This window comes from Bos javanicus, chromosome X (assembly GCF_032452875.1).
Source record: "Bos javanicus breed banteng chromosome X, ARS-OSU_banteng_1.0, whole genome shotgun sequence".
In the NCBI taxonomy this organism is placed as follows: Eukaryota; Metazoa; Chordata; class Mammalia; order Artiodactyla; family Bovidae; genus Bos; species Bos javanicus.
The window spans coordinates 46,879,789-46,893,971 of NC_083897.1; the positions used below are offsets into that span (position 1 = coordinate 46,879,789).

The 14,183-nt window shown below is 34.8% G+C and overlaps 1 protein-coding gene across 3 annotated transcripts in view; it reads left to right on the top strand.

Moving 5' to 3' along the window:
• DIAPH2 (diaphanous related formin 2) overlaps nt 1-14,183 on the top strand; it is a 941,635-nt gene that overhangs the window by 266,971 nt on the left and 660,481 nt on the right. For all 3 annotated transcript variants that reach the window (XM_061409121.1, XM_061409122.1, XM_061409123.1), the window contains 4 exons: nt 940-1,004; nt 3,995-4,099; nt 9,773-10,069; nt 11,724-11,838. In XM_061409121.1, the coding sequence (XP_061265105.1) occupies nt 940-1,004; nt 3,995-4,099; nt 9,773-10,069; nt 11,724-11,838 (582 nt within the window). The remainder of the gene's footprint in view (nt 1-939; nt 1,005-3,994; nt 4,100-9,772; nt 10,070-11,723; nt 11,839-14,183) is intronic.

The following is a 14,183-nucleotide window of genomic DNA, read 5'->3' on the forward strand; positions in this document are numbered from 1 at the left end:
AATCACTGATCTGCCTTCTTTCAGTATAGACTAGTTTCATTTTCTGAAATTTTATGTAAAAGGAAGCATATAGCATGTGCTGTCTGTTTTGGCTTTTTTTCATTCAGCATAATTATTTTGAGATTCATTTGTGTTGTGGTATTCCATGTATCATTTGATTTTATAACTGAATGCTATTTCAGTATATGTATATACCACAATCTGTTTATACATTTATTGTTAGTGGACATTTGCTTTCTTTGTAGGTTTTGGCTATTATAAATAAAGTTGCTATGAACATTCACATACAAGTCTGGGTATAGACATATGCTTTCATTTCTTTTAGGTAAATAAAGAGGTATAACATGGTTGGGGATTGGTATATATAATAGACTGTATATATAAATAGTGAGAATGCTTCCCAAAGCAGATTCTTCAGTTACTTACATTCTTTAGTGTTTGATTAGACCTGAGAAGCTTGATGTTTGTTTTCTTATTTACATAATATATTCTGCCCTTGATTCAAAGTTGTTCAAGTGAAATCTTTGTACGTTGTACCTCCCCTTCTAGTCTTATTTTGAGTCATTTTGAGCCTTAATAATCTTAACCATAGTTCTTTGGCACTTCTCTACCCATAATAAGCTACAAAATATTTTTAATGAGTTCTGTGATAGATAAAGTTGGTAAATAATGGAATACATTTAAATGATGATGATTGTGTCTAATATATTCTTGGATGCTTGGTTTTGTGCCTCAACAGTACCATCATTGAGTTCAGGTAGTATACAAAAGAAAGAAAATCTGGTAGTTTATGTTTTATGTGTAGTATACATCAGTTTCCCTCTAACATCAGTTGACATAATAATGATAGTCTCCATAGTAGAATTATAGGCTGGCAGCTGTCATTTGCCTAGTGGTCCAATTAAATAATTTCTAATCATTTTTGGTCAATCTTAATAGATTCTTGTGTGAATAAGGCAAAAGTTGAAGAAAGTGAACAAAAAGCAGCAGAATTTTCAAAGAAGGTAAGGCTTATAAAATATTGGTCTTAATTATATAAGTTTATCACAATACGTATTCTACCTTGTTTCCTTATGCGAGGCCTTATACATGTCATTTCAGTTACATAGTCCTTTATGTTTTTAAAGTCAGACACAACCACAGAATATTGATTTCTTTCCTGATAAGATAATGTTGCTACCATTCCCTGCTCACCACCTTTAATCCAGTATGGAAGAAAAACACTAATCATATCCTAGTAAAGTGATAAATGAAATAAAATTAGGTTGCTAGAAGCATATAGTTAGAAATAGTCAACCAAAAACACATTTTCCCATTGCTTTCCTGCGGGTCTCACTTAACAATAGTTCCTTGGAGAACTGCAAGATGTTTAGCTAATCTTATCTGTCATGTTCTTTAAGTCAGTGCTATTTGTAGCAACAAAATTATGTAGTATTTTCTTTCTCTCTGTCTCTCTCTGCTTAGACTTATCTATGAATTTTATAATTATGATTTTTGAAATGATGCTGCTACTTCATGTATGTAGGCTTGGTGGAATTTGAGGTTCCTCTTTCTTTGTGTAATGCCTTAGGTAAATGTCAGCATTATGAATATCTGAATTTAATTTAGATCTCAGTTATCCCTTGTTTCCTGAAAACTTAGCTACAGTTTTATAAGGTTCTACCAAAAGTTGCATTCTATGGTTCTAGACCCTACAAAGCATAAATACAGTATTTCTCTCCTCCTGATGGCAAGAGAAGGTTTGAAGCCCAAGTCTAAAAGCTCTCCAGTTTTGAGCCTTATGACGGCAAGATAAAGTGCTTACATATTGCTGTCTCTTCAAAGTTATGACTTGCCTTGGAGATTAGATAATCGCTTTTGCTATTACTCTAGAAACTGTAGAGTATTACTGAAATTACTTCAGGGCATCTGAGGAAATGACTTTGCTTTTTTAGTTACTAGAATGGATTTTAAGAGTGTGGGTGTAAAATGTTGCCCATAAAATGGGCATACAATGTTTGTGTGAAGCTGTCATATTAGTGAAAGAAAATGCACACTTTTTGATTAGTAGACCTTTATATTTCTTAATGTTCTTGTTTTAAGTTGCACATTTAAAATTCCCTTTGAAAATCTTAGGAGCTCTTTAATTTATCTCGGGCACTGTGATTAGACACCATAAGACTGGAGCAAGTTGTGATGATCTATCTGGTAAAAATTACTGTAAGCATCTATTATTGGAAAAGGAGTCCTGAAATAATAAAGAAATTTCAGTGTTTGATGCTTCATTCTCCTCACCAAAATTTAGAATGAAAACTTGTATGGTTTCCCAGTTCTTGTCTACATGCCTTCTCTTATTCAGGGTGATTTGAAGAGGCAGTGCAAAATATTTTAAAAAAGGAGGGGGGGAACAGCTAGAATGAGAAGCAGTAGTTATAAGATTTGATCTCAGTGGTTTTGCTAATTAGCTGTGACTTTAAGTAAGCTATTTACTATCCTTGGATCTTATTTTCTTCGTCATTAAAAGGAGCGAATAAGGTTAGTGGACTCATCAGAAGTCTTCCAGCTCACATAACTCAGGCTTCTCCTATTCCTACTCAGTGGGTTTACAGATAAAGATCATTTTAACTTATAAGCAGAAACACTATGTGCCTCTCCTTAAGTGTACTAAGTGACATTTGTAGAGCAAAATTGTATACAGTGTGCTTGTGTGGACAGCATGTTTGAGAAGCACACAGATAACTCTGGCAAGGAGTCTGGTAGTATAGATTCAGATCAATCTTAACAGGGAGACTAATGAAGTTGAAAAAGCTCCATCTTCTCAGTGACCTAGGAAATAAGGTCATTTGCTGACACTGAAGGATCTGGGATAGGTTTGAAATGTAAAGAGATTAGAAATCATTTGGACCAACCTCTGTGGGACATTTTCCTGGGATTCAAATAGAGATGAATAAAAGAAGTAGTTAGGCAGGTTTGACCTAAATACTATTATCCAATTTGCTCTTTCTTCAGACTGAATCTGAATAGCATTTTATAATTTCCAAGGGTCAAATCTACTATGAGGAGGAATATTTATTAATAGTGGACACACTTTTTTAACTGTTTTACAAACTCTAAAGACAGTTCTCAGTAGTAAGCTATATCACTTTAAAAAACATAAATAACATATTAGAATAATGTATCAACTTCTAAATGACTTGAAGTGATGGTGACAATGCAATAAAAGGCAAATGTTCTATAGCTGGATATGAGTGGCATTCACTCATATGTATGTAGGCTTATTTGGGTCAGAGATCTGTCTGAGTTAACGGCTGGGCAGCCTGCAGTAAGCGGATAGTCACCATCTGATGGTCTCTTTGGTTTACCACTCTGTAATTGAACCTCTCATTTGCCCTATTATAACATTCTATACAAGTGTTTTGGCTAACCATCTGAATGACAATGCTGTTATGGCATATATCATTCTACTGTCAGATTTTGTGGAGAATTACTTTTTGAATTTATTTTACCACAATTAAGACTGTAATGCAAATAGTCTATTTTGTATTAATATATATTCATGTGAGCGTTCTAGAAGTGTTATCTCTTTTCAGGATTAAATATATTTTTAAAGAGTTGGACTGCTTGATGCCTAATTTTTAGGTTTCATTTTTGAATTAAATACACTTAAAAGTATGGGATGGAACATTAGGAAAAAAAATGCAATTCTAAAACTTAATGTTCAATAACAAACAATAAAAACGTCTGCTATATATGAAGAGAGCCTACTTAGTCCAGCATTTAAAGTTTTGTTTTGTATTTTTTTTTCAGAAGTGAAAATGACATATTTCTCCTCTACTAACACCCTATCCCCACAGAGGTGCTTGATTGCCATAAAAATAATCAAGGGCTCTGATTTTCTGAGTGACCTAGGAAATTTAAGAAGCAATGCCACTCCACTTATTTAATACATAATGTTGTTGAAAGCTTTCTCAAAACTGCATTACTAAGTGTACATTTATGGTGATGATCATTGCAGTTCGATGAAGAATTCACGGCTCGACAGGAAGCTCAAGCTGAGCTTCAAAAAAGAGAAGAAAAAATCAAAGAACTTGAAACAGAAATCCAGCAACTTCGAACCCAGGTAATGAGACAAGATACAAACTTTGTGTCATGTCACAGTGAGTCCGATGGTAAAAAATTATCTTGTTCAATGGGAGGAAAACGTAACCAGAAGCAGACTTTTTGGCAGTTTCCCATTTTAATTGAAATAACTATAGATTTTATTTTCTAGGACAATAAATCATTTTAATGTTTGGATAAAAATAAGGCATTCGTTGCATAAACTGCCCTGAATATTTTTAATGGAATATATTACACAAGCAAGACTCTTTTTGAGATGAAATTTTCATGATGATTTGAAAAGTTGAATGCTTAGTATTTTCTTTCAAAAGGAATGTGGAAATGCTCATTAATTTTAATTATGCCCAAAGCTTTTTGAGATCTCTTTAAATCTTGACTACCATAATTTCAAAATCTATAAACTTTACATTTCCCCCTATATTCCCTATGAAAAAAACCCCCATATACACTTAAAATCTTAACTATGGTGTCTAAATTATAGAGCTGATGAAGTAATTTCAGCACAACATAGTTTTTAAATGAATATGAAGAAATATCAAATTAGTTTTAAGCATAGTTGGTATTTGTTGATTGACTAGGTCTATTTCTGTCAGTCTATTTAAAAGTGACTTCAGAAGTCACTAGTTTACTCCACATTACCCATAGATAGGTCCTGTTGCATGTTGAAATCCATCCCATTATTTGTGGTCCCATCCATGGGGTCTCAAAGAGTCGGACACTACTAAGAGATTTCACTTCACTTCTCTTTCCTCAAACCAGCTTGGTTTCCATTCTTAATTATTTAAAATTTACCACCAGTTTTTTTGATTGTGAAACTAGAGTTGTCTTGGCCTTTGCTTTACCTCCAGACAAATTAAGCTGGTCACGGTTTTATGTCAGTTCTTTCTCTTTTTTTTTTTTCCTTTGCCTCAAAACCCAGAACTCCTGAGGGCTGCTCTTTCATTCTGTCTTTCCTAGAATATTACAGTATTTCCTAACTTTCTGCCCTGCCTGTGGTCTTTAATCTTCTTAAAACACTTACCTAATTATTGTCACTCCAGGCTTTAATATGTTCAATGGTTGCCTGTTGCATTCAGGATTAAAGAAAAAAATCTCCTTACTAGGAATTTGAAGCTCTTCTATCCTTGACTCCCTGTTATCTCCCCTTTGCAGCCTCATCTCTGTTCTATTAACGCCATCATTTCGTGCAGCTAAGTCACCTCTTCTCCCTTCACATTTAGAATTTACCCTCTCCATGCATTTCCTTCTGCCAGCATTTCCCAGCATTAGTTACAGAGATGCTAATAGGTTTTTCAGGAGGAAAGCATTCCATAGTCCAGTAAACTTGGTACACTTGAAATGTTCTTCTTGGAGACTGATTATTCTCATTAGCATACTTAAGGGTCTGAGATGGCTTACATTGAAGAAGCCTGTCTCTTTTTCCTACAGTTTCCCAAATTCTTTTAGCCAAGGAACCCTTTATTTTAGAACACCTATTAACATCTCCTGCAAAGTAGTGTTCATGGAACTTAGTTGAGAAATGCTGGCTTCAGTTATTCACTCTTAGAAATGCCCTCCCTTGCTTCTTGTCAGTGAAACATCGCCATTCGAGAACAGATCAGTGTGACAAACTTTGAAAAGCATCATCCAAAACTCTGGGAATTTCTTTGAACTTCACTTTTGGTATTCCCTGATGACTCAGATGGTAAAGAATCTGCCTGCAATGCAGGAGACTCGGGTTTGATCATTGGGTTGGTAAGATCCCCTGGAGAAGGGAATTGCTACCCATTATAGTATTCTTTTCTGGAGAATTCCTTGGACAAAGGAGTCTGGTAGGCTACAGTCCATTGGATTTCAAAGAGTCAGGCACAAGTGAGCGACTAACACTTTTAGTTTTAGAGTTTTGTAGAACACTCAAATCAGCATAAGCACCTTGAGGACAGTGTCTTTACTTTCTGTTATTATTAAAGTCCTGACTACACCTAGCACAGGGCCTTAGCATTTAGGCACGTACTTGCTTATTTATTATTAACTGATATACAATACTTTCTCATGCACCTTACATTGTATCAAATAGTAAATGTTTATTTGTTTATTCAATTGTTAATTCTCTATTGTGGTCTCATTTAGTTGTTCTATTCCTAATTAATTGTTCATAGGAGGGAAGAAAAGGGCTCATATGATTTGATTTTTAAAGGCTGGATGGTATTTTATAGAAGCATTGGAGATTTTCTTAATTAAATTTGTTAAATATATATTTAACTTGAGTAAAAAAAAAGCTACTTTAAAGTAATAGCATTTTTGTAATTACACAAGTTTCATATCATAATGATCTCATAGAGACAAACTTGATGTTTACATAAAAGTATTACTTTCATTTTGCTGTCTATTAATACAAAAAATAGGATACACATTTATATTCAAATTATTAAACAAATTCATTTATACACAAAACTTGTAGGGTACATTTCTAATTTACTGAACTTTTCAGAAGGATTATATTAATTTTTTCCAGAATTTCTTTGATATCTCAATCACGATTGGAAAGTCAGACTGTTCTACAGTTTTGCCACATTAAAAATAAAATTGAAAGAATTTTACATATTTTATTCCTGTCCCTTTTCTTAATCTCAGGAGGGGATTACATTCCAGGAGAGGATTGTCGTTTAAGTATATGAACACTTAAGTTGTATGTCTGTAGGTACACACAAAACCATATATATGATTAAAATATTTGGATGATGTGCATTAAATATTAGGAGAAATGTTTTTGTCTACCTGTGGTTGTTCATTTTTAACAATCTTGCAGATGGGCCAGCCCTTTAAAATTGATTATTCAAAAATAGGTTTTCAATTATTCATTATGTAAAGATATTTCTAGGTTTGGTCAGCTCAGTTAAGTAGTCCATGGTGGAAATTCATATTAGGAATGATTAGAAAAGCTTCTCCCCAAATAAGAATAATAGTATACCAACAAATGTTAATAATTTTAAACTTTTCATTCAGTTAATGTAATGTCATATCTTAACTGCAGAAGATGTGTATTCTTTTGGAGGAGTTTCTTAGGAAAGTGTACAATTATCAAATTCACTGTTACATTCATTTTGAAAAGTGAACCATTGTGATCAGTAATGGTTTAAAGAAACAGGTCCAGATTAATTATCAAAAAAGTGGATAGTGTGGAATGGGATGATCTTTGTCAGCTGTCATGCATCATTATTAGAGAATGAGCTAAGTGTTCCTTTCTGGTGGGAGAAACAAGTTGTAATCTCCTCATACTTCATTCTATTAATTCCCCTCAAGACAACTGATACTCATTCATGAGGAGCTTGTCTGTTGTAGTGGAAAGAGGACTGCATTAGATATGAGAAAAACCACATGTAAATCTTAATCACGTTTCAGGCCGTGCAACCTTTGATTAGGCATTGAACCTGTTTGCAGTTACAGTTTGCTCATGTATAACAAGGGAGTTAATGGTGAGTGAGATAAAAATACCCAACCTACATTATAGGGTTATTATAAGGATGAAAAGAAATAATAGATGTAAAAATATGGATAAACCTGGATTTAATATGCAAATGAAAGTTCAGTTCAGTCACTCAGTCATATCCGACTCTTTCTGACCCCATGGACTGCAGCATGCCAGGATTCCCTGTCCATCACCAACTCCCAGAGCTTACTCAAACTCAAGTCCATCGAGTTGGTGATGCCATCCAACCATCTCATTCTCTGTCATCCCTTTCTCCTCCCACCTAAAATCTTTCCCAGAATCAGGGTCTTTTCAAATGAATAAGTTCTTCGCATGAAATGGCCAAAGTATTGGAGTTTCAACTTCAGCCTCAGTCTTTCCAATGAATATTCAGGACTGATTTCCTTTAGGATGGACTCATTGGATCTCCTTGCAGTCCAAGGGACTCTCAAGAGTCTTCTCAACACTACAGTTCAAAAACATCAGTTCTTCAGTGCTCAGCTTTCCTTGTGGTCCAACTCTTACATCCCGTAAATGACTACTGGAAAAACCATAGGTTTGACTAGATGGACTTTTGTTGGCAAGGTGATGTCTCTACTTTTTAATATGCTGTCTATGTTGGTCATAGCTTTTCTTCCAAGGAGCAAGCGTCTTTTAATTTCATGGCTGCAGTCACCATCTTCAGTGATTTGGAGCCCAAAGAAATAGCCTCTCACTGTTTCCATCATTTCCCCATCTGTTTGACATGAAGTGATGGGACCAGATGCCATAATCTTAGTTTTCTGAATGTTCAGTTTTAAGCCAACTTTTTATCTCTCCTTTTCACTTTCGTCAAGAGGCTCTTTAGTTCTTCTTCGCTTTCTGCCATAAGGGTGGTGTCCTCTGCGTATCTGAGGTCACTGATATTTCTCACGGCAATCTTCATTCTAGCTTGTGCTTCATCCAGCCTGGTATTTCACATGATGTACTCTGCATATAAGTTGAATAAGCAAGGTGACAATATACAGCCTTGATATACTCCTTTTCCTATTTGGAACTAGTCTGTTGTTCCATGTCCAGTTCTAACTGTTGCTTCTTGACCTGCATACAGGTTTCTCAAGAGGCAGGTCAGCTGGTCTGGTATTCCCATCTCTAAGAATTTTCCATAGTTTGTTGTAATCCACACAGTCCAAGGTTTTGGCATAGTCATTAAAGCAGAAGTAGGTGTTTTTCTGGAACTCTCTTGCTTTTTTGATGATCCAACAGATGTTGGCAACTTGATCTCTGGTTCCTCTGCCTTTTCTAAATCAATAAATATAAGTTACTTTCTGTTAATTCTTGGTATTAGAAGACAGCTAAGTTACTAGTGCTATGAGACAGATACTTTGTGTAAAGCTAACTGGACCCAACGGAATCAAATCTATTATTTTGTAGTAATCATCTTATATTCATACCAATGTGACTTCTCCCGTGCCTCAGTGGTAAAGAATCTGACTGCCAGTACAGGAGATGAGGGTTCGATCCTTGGATTGGGAAGATACCCCGGATAAGGAGATGGCAGCCCATTCCAGTATTCTTTCCTGGGAAATCCCATGGGGAGAGGAGCCTGGTAGGCAATAGTCCATGGAGTTGCAATGAATCGGACATGACTGAGTGACTAAACAATAGCGACAGTTCATACCAACTAGGCCAGCAGGCTCAAACCATACACAGTGCTTCTTCTTTTCATAAATTTATAATAAAAGGTAAGTTTTAATTATTTTGAAGCAGTATTTCCGAAAATCTTGGAGTATGCCACCTTTCCTAGCCTTAGTATATTAGCAGAGTTAGTCATTCTCCAGGGTTTATAATGCTTATCAAAAATCTGTGCAAGTCTTTTTCACTTACTCTTAAGCGCTTGTGTGTTAGTTGCTCCGTCTTGTCTGACTCTAGGCAACCCTGGACTGTATGTAGCCCACCAGGCTCCTCTGTCCATTGAGATTGTCCAGGCAAGAATATTGGAGTGGGTTGCCATTTTTTCCTCCAGGGGATCTTCTAGATCCAGGGATAGAACCCAGGTCTCCTGCTTTGGCAGGCGTATTCTTTGCCATCTGAGCCACCAGGGAAGCCCACTCTTAAGCCCTTAGATGTTGTCAAAATTAAATGAATCTTAAACAACCCACCCACAAATGTCTACTGATTAGTTTTCTTTGCTACTCTGCTGTACTGTAAACATTTAAATAAACATTGGTTTATTGTATATTTCAGGGACCTAGTTCATCAGGAATTCCAGGCCCTCCTCCACCACCTCCATTGCCAGGTGGTGGGCCATCCCCACCTCCACCTCCACCACCTCTGCCCGGAGTAGGTCCCCCTCCTCCGCCTCCTTTACCTGGGATGCCTGGAATACCACCACCACCGCCACTGTTTGGGGGACCTCCTCCACCACCTCCCCTTGGAGGAGTTCCTCCACCTCTGGGAGTACCCCTTGATCTGCCATATGGAATGAAGCAGAAAAAAGTATATACGCCTGAGGTGTCCATGAAGAGGATCAATTGGTCAAAGGTAATGCTATGATTATAGTTTTTTGGCTTTGTCTAGCCCTAATTGCTCATTAATGTGTGAATGATGGTATTGCTATATGTTGTTATGGTTGTTGTTTAGTTGCTAAGTCATGTCTGTCCCACGGACAGAGGAGCCCAGCAGGCTACAGTCCATGCGGGTTACAAAATTACTCCATGTAACATTTGAGAACATGACCATTGATTCTTTTGCTTTTGCTTGTGAGTTCACCATCTTATGTTCATCTTTCATAACTAGAGAATTGGAAACTCCACAGGTAACTTGAAATTAACATAGAAGGCGAAAGGTAAATCAAAGTGAAAATAGTATACGAAAAATAATTTTGATTCTTTTACCATTGTTAACTTTAATTGCTCTAACATTCTTAAATATAACCTTTTTATTAATGAGCCCTTTTATCTTAGTTATTTTTGTTCTTAGAAATTTTGTTTTAGTTTTAAACTTTCAGATAGTGTGGAATCACTGATAGTATTCGGTGTAGACATTAAAGTAATTGTTTTTTATATGATTTGTGAAAGATTCATTGAATGTTATTTTGCTTTATTTTTATTAAATAACATGTCTTATGAAAATCTTATTATCAAGATTGACACAGTCCCCATTCAGTAGGAACTAAATGTAATGAAAATACAGTTGCGTAGACCATCATCTGTGGAAATACCTATTCCAAGAACATATCAGTGATATCTGACAGTATCCATATGTTAAATTGGTCTGATCAGAATAATGGTTAAATTGTTTTACAGTTAAGCATGTATTTGTGGTTTGCTCAGAAAAGTAAATGAGATCTAAATGTTTTTGCAATGTAACTATTTTTTATTATACATGATCAACCAAACTATAGAATCCAGCAGTTGCTGGCCCAGTTATCTGTGTGTAAATGTCATGATATGCTTATTTAGCAGTTAAGCATACAGTAATGGCAAGCAGTAATGGCACATACAGTCTCAGAAAACATGATATGTAGTGGAAGATGCACAGTCCTAATATTGGATTTCAGTTCAGTGGCTAAGAGCACAATTCTGCAAAGCTAAGCTGCCTGAGTTTAAATCTCATCTTCACCATTTACTAGCTTGGGCAGCGCCTCAAACATCCCAGGGCTCAGTTTCCTCATTTTTAACATGGAGATAATAACAGTTCCTGCTTCAGAGGATTATTGTGAGGATTAGATGAGATGAATTAATATGTGAAATCACTTAAAAGAGTGACACATAGGAGGTATGTAATTGTCAGCTGTTATGGTTATTGTCTGCAACCTAGTCAGTAAACATGGGAGAGTTATTCTTCTCAATCTCAGTTTCCCCATTTTTAAAAATCCAGGAGTAAGAAGAATGTATGTAAGTTGAGGGGAGGGATTTACTCAATTATTTTTTAAGATTCCTTCAAGTAGAAGATTTTTTAAAATGTAATTTGTTACATGACCTATTGCTGTTGTGTACATTTCTGTACACCAGTAGAAGTCTGTGACTTTCCTAATGAATGTTTACTTAGAAAGTTTTGTTTTGATAGATCCTATAATTGATTTAGTAGGTTGGTGAATAAAGGTAATTTGTTCAACCTTGGTGAAAGTGAATTCTTTGAAAAAATAAATGCATAGTAATAATTTAAAAACCTCTCTTTGTTATTTTTGTTTCAGATTGAACCCAAAGAACTGTCTGAGAATTGTTTCTGGTTGAAAGTCAAGGAGGAGAAGTTTGAAAATCCGGATCTCTTTGCAAAATTGGCACTGAATTTTGCTACCCAGATGAAAGGTATGTTTTATATTTTTAATATAAATTTCTTGTTCTGATATGTTGAATTTGGTGCTTTGCTAAAAACTTCTGGTAATGTGTAGGTGTATAGTTTGGGGGTAGAGTCAAATATATTAGATTGACCTATTAACTGTATTGTACCCAGCAACTAAAAAATGATAGGTTTTTTCCTTTAAATTTTATTTTGCATAAGTATTATTATTCAACTGGAAATATGGGTTTTATTTTTATGATTTAAAATAAAATGTTTTAATTTTTTTGTTTACATTCCTCCGTTATAAAGTTATCATCTTTACTGAGAAGCAAAGGTGATGAATTTGTTGATAAACTGTGTAAGGGAAAATAATGTAAAAGAATAGTAAGGATTCAGAAGTTTCCATGAAACTGGAGTAAGATTGGTTTCATAGTGCTTATACAGTCTTACATTTGTAATAATCCATTTGATTTCTGAAGAAATTTTATATTTTTTTCCATATGCAGATTTTTCTGGAATAATATCAAAATCTGGTAACTAATAAATATATTTTACTGATTGATAATTGAGCACCTTTTTTATAATTAGATCCTTAACCTCTATGAATGTCACACCTGATTTTGGTACTATGTAGGTAACTTCTCAATCTCATAATGAATCATTGTGATTTGTGAACTTTTGCTATTTTAACATTGCTATTTTACTAATTATTGTAGAACTGATAGCTTACTTAAGCGTAGGAGTTTTTTCAGCCTGAGTGAGTGTTTACAACTAAGAAATTGATATATTCCACACGCCCATGCCCTTGGAATTAGCACCTTTACCATTCATTTGTCTGATTTGTCACAACATGCCCTAGAATGTGAGAATGTGAATTTTGGAAGATTCAGAGAGAGAGAGGGGGAGGTGAAAATTATTCCTGTTCAGCCCTTCTAGCTTATCTTATGCAATGGAGGCTCTTGTGCTGTATCTGTTTTTCTTCATAGATTGAAGCTCACGCATACACAGAAATCGGGCGAACTAAAGTATTCTGAAGAATTTTGACATTTAAAAAATTCCTACTAAACCTTTTTTCCCCCCTCATTTGCTCTTGTAAACTTCACATTTAAAAGATTCTTCAAGAACTCCAGAGATTACTATTTATTATAATCTGTTTTTTTTTTCAGTTGAAAAACTAAAATATGCTTATATCAAGGTATTGGTAATAATAATAAAAATATGCATGGTAAACATATCCCTTCAATCCCAGACTTACAGCTTCTTCCCCAGAGAAAACCACTCTTATTGTTTTCTCACATTGCCTCCTAGAAATAGTCTATGCCTATAGAAGCATATGTGTTTTTATCACTTTTTGTTTTTCACCTCTTTCTGTTTTCACTTTATATATTTGAATATTTTTCCATAGTAGTTTATGTTTATCTACTGTGTTCTTTTTACACAATACATAGAATGCTGTCATATAGACCCCGTCTGAATTTATATAACTGATTACCTTTTAATGGGTATTGAGATTATTTCCAGTCTTTTGCTATTTCAAGCAATCTGCAGTGAACATGTATCTACATATATATCTTTGTGCACATAGGACTTATTTGTAGGGTAAATTTTAGAAGTGAAATTCTTAGATGAAATGAAATTTTGATAAATATTACCAAATTTCCTTCCAAAGAGTTTGTATTCATTTATAGTGTTACATCTAAAATATATATGAGTACCTGTTTCCCTACAACCTTTGCCCATCTCAGAGGTAAATGGCAAATCATCCATGTTACAATTTTTGCTCCTTAAAAGTGTAGCAGCTTTTCTTCTCTTAAAAGGCAATTTTAACCTCTTTTTCTGTGAACTTGTTTACACATTTTGTGTTGAGCATTTCTTCTTTTACTTATTGATGTATTTATATTGAATCCCATAAGAATTATATTTTTCATAAAATTTTAGAGTCCATCTGGACCTTAGAAATGATTAAACCGAACTCTGTTTTACAAATGAACAAAGTGAAGTTTGATGCATGCAGGTTAATATAAAATCCATTAGAGAGTTTCTCAAGGTATTGTGGTATAGTGGGAAAAGCCCAGGGGAAATGGAATCACATACTTGTACTTCAGCTGTGATACTAGTAACCTCTGTGACTGAATTTTCTCATCTGTAAAATAAGGAAGACTGATGTTTAACTAGTAGTATGAGAATTAAATAATGTTATGTATTTAAAGGACTCAGCATGGTACTTGATATAGCAGGCACTCGATAAATATCAATTTCCCTTCCCTTTTGATTTAACATGATGCTGTGTGTATGTGTGTGTATCTTGTTTTAGATATTGACACTTAATACAACTGTCAATTCAGCATGACAATTTCCTGCTCATAGCCAG